The 6,000-nt window shown below is 31.0% G+C and overlaps 1 protein-coding gene across 2 annotated transcripts in view; it reads left to right on the forward strand.

The window, feature by feature from the left end:
* Nucleotides 1-3,205, forward strand: part of LOC139519369 (non-lysosomal glucosylceramidase-like) — a 28,196-nt gene extending 24,991 nt beyond the window's left edge. The window contains exons 17-18 of one of the 2 annotated variants that reach the window (XM_071311380.1): nt 460-651; nt 1,925-3,205. In XM_071311380.1, coding sequence (XP_071167481.1) covers nt 460-651; nt 1,925-2,122 — 390 coding nt within the window. In that variant the 3' untranslated portion in view covers nt 2,123-3,205. The remainder of the gene's footprint in view (nt 1-459; nt 652-1,924) is intronic. The other variant, XM_071311381.1, reaches the window with a different exon arrangement.
* The last annotated feature ends 2,795 nt before the right edge of the window (nt 3,206-6,000 follow it).

Below are 6,000 nucleotides of genomic sequence, written 5' to 3' on the forward strand. Positions count from 1 at the left end.
TGGTGGGAAATGATTCTCTCTAGATTTTTACTAAATTTAACAATTGCACCTTTTTTCTTTCCAAAAAAACCCCCAAAAAACCAAGGATTTGATAAAATTTTCATAGATGGCATATGTAAACAAGTTATGAAAAGAAAAAAATCTGTTAAATTTACTGATATTAATAAAATTGAGAATGGAAATGGGGAATATGTCAGAGAGACAACAACCCAACCATAAAGCAGACAAGAGCTGAAGGCCACCAATGGATTTTCAACGCAGTGCGAAAAACCAGCATCTGTAGGTGGATTAAGTACCAAGAGGTGGTCTTCAACAGTTGATTCATCTTCTAATTGAGCTTCAGATTAACTAGATTTTATGTATCAAAACAGATGCAAATTTTTACACTTGATACTAAAAACAATACCATTATTTAGAAAGTATTTTTCCCCAATAAGGAAGTCCTCATTTATCTCACAGATTTTCCCACCAACACATGTAAAGACAGCCTTGAAGACTATATTCAAAAATAATGTAATGGGATTTGAGAATGGTAACATGGGAGCTATTAATGGAACAAGGCCTGATGGGAAGATGGATATGAGTAGTGTTCAAAGTGAGGAATTCTGGGTAGGAGTCACATATGCCCTGGCTGCAAATATGATTCAGGAGGTATGTCATAGTCTTAAGTACATTTGCACTCAAACTTATAGTGTAATGTTATTGAATATATTTATGATATAAATGATGTTGAGAGTTAATAATTTTAAACGAAGGAATTTATGGGAGATGTAGATTTGTTAGAAATTTACACATGGCCTGGTCGGTGATATTAGAATTTTATCCTGAGCGTTATATTAGAAAGTTGAATAATTATTTCATATAGGACATTATCATGGAGTGGGTGGAGCACTGCAATTGCATTGTCTTTCAATCTGCCTGAAATATTCCTCAAATTCCCAGCTTTTCTGTAAAATTTTGTAGTTAAAGTCATAAGAAACGAGTGACCGGTGAAAAATAATGTTCTTCCAATTCTTGAACTAATGCATACAAACATCCTAAACTTCGTCTTCTGTGCTCGAATTTATCATTTTTTTCGTGTAAATTTCGTATAATTGTCAATTTTTTTTCTCAATCGGTCAGTGTTGTGGTGAAAATATGGCAGGTAATTAAAGTTCGTGTTTTGAAGCCGAAGTTTAACGATTGTCACCTGTTTGTCAACAATTGACGAAAAATAAACAAAAAAGCATGGAAATTGAGCACGTGTTTAACATGTAAATTCAGATAATAGTTTATTTTAAGGACATCCATGCGTATTGTGGTCACCGGATTTTTACGAGATGGGTCACACTGAGGTCACCTTGCATACGGAAAATATGTCGGGGGAATAGCTTGCTGGAAGGAAGCTATTCAAATAAAGTAAACTTCTTCTAAATATGAATAAATTAAAGAATTTTCTTCAGAAAAAAGTATATGTACATAAGTTTTATAATAAAAACTATCCATTGAGTTATAAAAATCATATGCATTAATTTTTTTTGATTTGAGGTTTCTTATGACTTTAAAAGCTCTTGATGAATTTTGTATTAGTGAATTCCAATTCAGAAGAAACTGGTCTAACAGTCTTTGCTTTATTAAAGTTTTTAACCAATCTTTATTTATGAAATTTTATGTTTCCAATTTATATGAGAAGCCACAACCTTGAAATATTTTGCCTAAGAGGGGGCCAGCTCCAGTCATACTTCAGTGATTCCCTATGAAAATCAACCAATTTTTTTCCAGAAAAGAGGGGGGCCTGGGCCCCCTGAAAATCAGTCTTAATCCGCCTCTAGGCAACATAGTTCCCTGTAAACCATATAATTTGGTGTAGAGGATTTTAGATTTGAAAGTAATTTACAGAACTTTAAATGTATATTTTCTAATATCTCATTGATATATGTTACAGGGTATGTTAGATGAAGCCTTCCAAACAGCATGGGGAGCTTACCATACATGCTGGGAAACATATGGTCTACAATTCCAGACACCAGAGGCCTACATGCTTGACAGAAATTACAGATCCCTGGGATATATGAGACCACTATGTGTTTGGGCCATGCAATGGGCTTTAGAAAAGTTTCATCCACAGTTAATGAAGTCTTGAATGTGTGCAATATGGACTTAGTGATGCTATAAGTTTTTTGTGTTCATATTGCTCAAATTTTACACGTTTTATTTTCAAAGCCACAAGTTTTTTTTTGTTAGATCTTGTTTTATACAGCTGAAACTAATACATTTGTAGATGTCATTGGATTCTCTGGTGGATAATTGTCTCATTGGCAATTATACCACATCTCTTTATTTTATACACTCAATCATTTCACATCTGAAACACATGGCAAAAATGAAGTTTTCAAGTAAATTTATCATGAAATACATACTCGTAGCCAGGGGGCTTGAGGGGTTCATATAAACCCTCCTTGAAAACAAATAAGCAGTGTTAAAGTTGACATTCTGTTTGAATTGTTACAATTTAAGTTTAGTATAATTGTATCGAACCCCCACTACCTACCTCCCACTTGGAAATTCCTGGCTACAGACCTGAAATATATAAGATTAATCAGTTACCAGATTTCATCACCAGATTTTTTTACATAATTTCTATGGATCAAATTGTCTTGAGATTCATTTTAAGATTATTTTTTTTTAAATCTATAGTCTGCATATTAATCACTATCATATAAAAAATATGAAAATTTCAAAAGACTAATGGCATGACAAAAATCTCAATATGTTCACATGAAATTGTAGGCAGGTATTTAATACTGTATGTCAGGTAATTGCTTGTAATTTGTTATTAATAATTATGTTATTTTTTTTTACAATTATTTATTTAATAGTTAAAATGATTAAGCTTCCATATATACACAAGTGCAATTATTAGAAATGGTATATGTTAGAGAAATTGTTGTTTGTATTGTTATAGTGTTTTTGAAATATATATCTTTTTTGTTTAATTTTTGTTTTAAATCGAAATTGCTTTAAAGAATGATTTTACATTATGTCCCACGGGTCTATGCTTTAAATGTCAGGTGGTATTTTTGATGACAGTGGCAGGACAGGAATTAAACCAAAATATTGTAGTTTCAAAGCATATAATATACAATTTTTACTTGCCAGATTTTTATATTCATTAGAGTAATCAAATTTCTTAAACTTATTTACTGACAAGGATTTGAAAGAAAAAGTGTAATTGAAAAGGTTATTTTTAAATGATATGAATAATTCCCCGTTGCAGAATCTAATGCATTCTGGGTAATATTTTTAAAAACGTACACCAAAGTGTTGTGATTGGTTAAAAACATGCTAAACAATTGAAATTCAACCAGTAACATAACATTATTTTCATTTTGGTGTACGAATAATGAGAATACCCATAGTCCTTTAGATTCTGAAAATGCGAACAGATTTTAGATGTTGATAAATTTGAAAGCTTTGAAGTAGTGAGGAAATGAACTCATGTATGTTTATTTATTTACATGTTTCAATGTAAAAGTATAAATTGTCTGGGTTATCTCTACCTGATCATACTTGGGTTGGGTTGTTGTCTCTTTGACACATTACCTGTTTCCATTCTCAATTTTATCGACATCATACTATCATAAGAAATTGCCTTTTTCTTAAAACAATTTAAGATATAACTTAACCATGTTTACTGTAAAGTACAAATATTCAGTACCCAATTGATAGAAGCAAATACATATTTTTATACGACCGCAAAAATTTTAATTTTTTGGTCGTATATTGCTATCACGTTGGCGTCGTCGTCGTCTGCGTCGTCGTCGTCGTCGTCATCCAAATACTTTTAGTTTTCGCACTCTAACTTTAGTAAAAGTGAATAGAAGGCTTATGACCACAAAAGGAAGGTTGGGATTGATTTTGGGAGTTTTGGTCCCAACATTTTAGGAATTAGGGGCCAAAAAGGGCCCAAATAAGCATTTTCTTGGTTTTCGAACTATAACTTTAGTTTAAGTGAATAGAAATCTATGAAATTTTGACACAAGGTTTATGACCACAAAAGGAAGGTTGGGATTGATTTTGGGAGTTTTGGTTCCAACAGGTTAGGAATTAAGGAGGCTCGAGGGTATAAAAATTTCAGAAAAAAATTAAACATTTGTTTTTCATTACAAATTTTATTTATTACCTTTTGCAGTTGTTACTTTATCATATGATACAAAAAACATTCAAAACAATAAATTCGTGTTGGCCACAGATGACTTTTAAAATGTAAACATCATTGAAAAAGTTCCAAATTATCTCCCTTTAGTGGAAAAATGCCATTGTTTTGGCTTTAACATTGAAATATCTCTTTTAACTCGTCGGTGACCTATATTTTTTAATATAATTTTTATATATGCTGTACTTAAACTAAATTATTGTAAAATTTGAGCGATTTCTGTAATAAATTTCTTTTTTTATTTCGATATTACCTTTATTTCTCCTATTAATTCAACAGAAAAACACCACTTTTATGCTTCTTTCGAGGGCAGATTGTGAGCGCAAATGAACGGTGACCCCATTTTTTTATTTAATTTTTCTAATAACGATAAGATAAAGTTCATTTATAGAAAAATATAGAGAAATCCTATATAAATGATTTAGACCCGCGAACCCCCTTAAGGGCCAAAAAAGGGCCCAAATAAGCATTATTCTTGGTTTTTGCACCATAACTTTAGTATAAGTGAATAGAAATCTATGAAATTTAAACACAAGGTTTATGACCATAAAAGGAAGGTTGGGTTTGATTTTGGGAGTTTTGGTCCTAACAGTTTAGGAATAAGGGGCCCAAAGGGTCCAAAATTGAACTTTGTGTGATTTCATCAAAAATTGAATAATTAGGGTTCTTTGATATGCCGAATCTAAATATGTATGTAGATTCTTAATTTTTGGTCCCGTTTTCAAATTGGTCTACATTAAGGTCCAAAGGGTCCAAAATTAAACTTAGTTTGATTTTAACAAAAATTAAATCCTTGGGGTTCTTTGATATGCTGAATTCAAAAATGTACTCAAATTTTTAATTATTGGCCTAGTTTTCAAGTTAGTCCAAATTGGGGTCCAAAATTAAACTTTGTTTGTTTTCATCAAAAATTGAATAATTGGGGTTCTTTGATATGCCAAATCTAACTGTGTATGTAGATTCTTAATTTTTGGTCCAGTTTTCAAATTGGTCTACATTAAGGTCCAAAGGGTCCAAAATTAAACTAAGTTTGATTTTAACAAAAATTAAATTCTTGGGCTTATTTGATATGCTTTATCTAAATATGTACTTTGATTTTTGATTATGGGCCCAGTTTTCAAGTTGGTCCAAATCAGGATTCCATATCAAGTATTGTGCAATAGCAAGAAATTTTCAATTACACAGTATTGCACAATAGCAAGAAATATCTAATTGCACAATATTGTGCAATAGCAATTAATTTTCAATTGGAGTTATCTTTCTTTGTATAGAATAGTAGTTGATAATATATGTTGGAAATTTGCCAGACATGACTATGATGTCATTTTCTATTTTTATTTGCCAATAACTTTATGTAAATAACTTCATTGGAAATTTGCCAGTTTGGAAATTTGCCAGTATAAAATGTTGCTGATGAAGCTTTTTTTCCTTATCTTATCTAAAATGTTTTTAGATAATGTATGTTGGACATTTGCCAGACATGACTATGATGTCATTTTCTATTTTTATTTGCCAATAACTTTATGTAAATAACTTCATTGGAAATTTGCCAATATAAAATGTTGCTGATGAAGTTTTTGTTATTGTTTTATACAATAAACAATGTATATTCACTTTTACTACCAACCAATCTTTACCATTCAGTGATAACAAACACTTTATTTTACATTTTAATATTTAATGATGTATTTAAAAGAGTAGTTATTGTTGCAAACTCCATTAGAAATTTGAATGGATATCAGTTTTGGAAAAAGGGAAGCGGGGATGTGAAAAAAAGGGGGGGGGGGGTTAAATTTTTCTCATTT

This window comes from Mytilus edulis, chromosome 4 (genome assembly GCF_963676685.1).
Source record: "Mytilus edulis chromosome 4, xbMytEdul2.2, whole genome shotgun sequence".
In the NCBI taxonomy this organism is placed as follows: domain Eukaryota; kingdom Metazoa; phylum Mollusca; class Bivalvia; order Mytilida; family Mytilidae; genus Mytilus; species Mytilus edulis.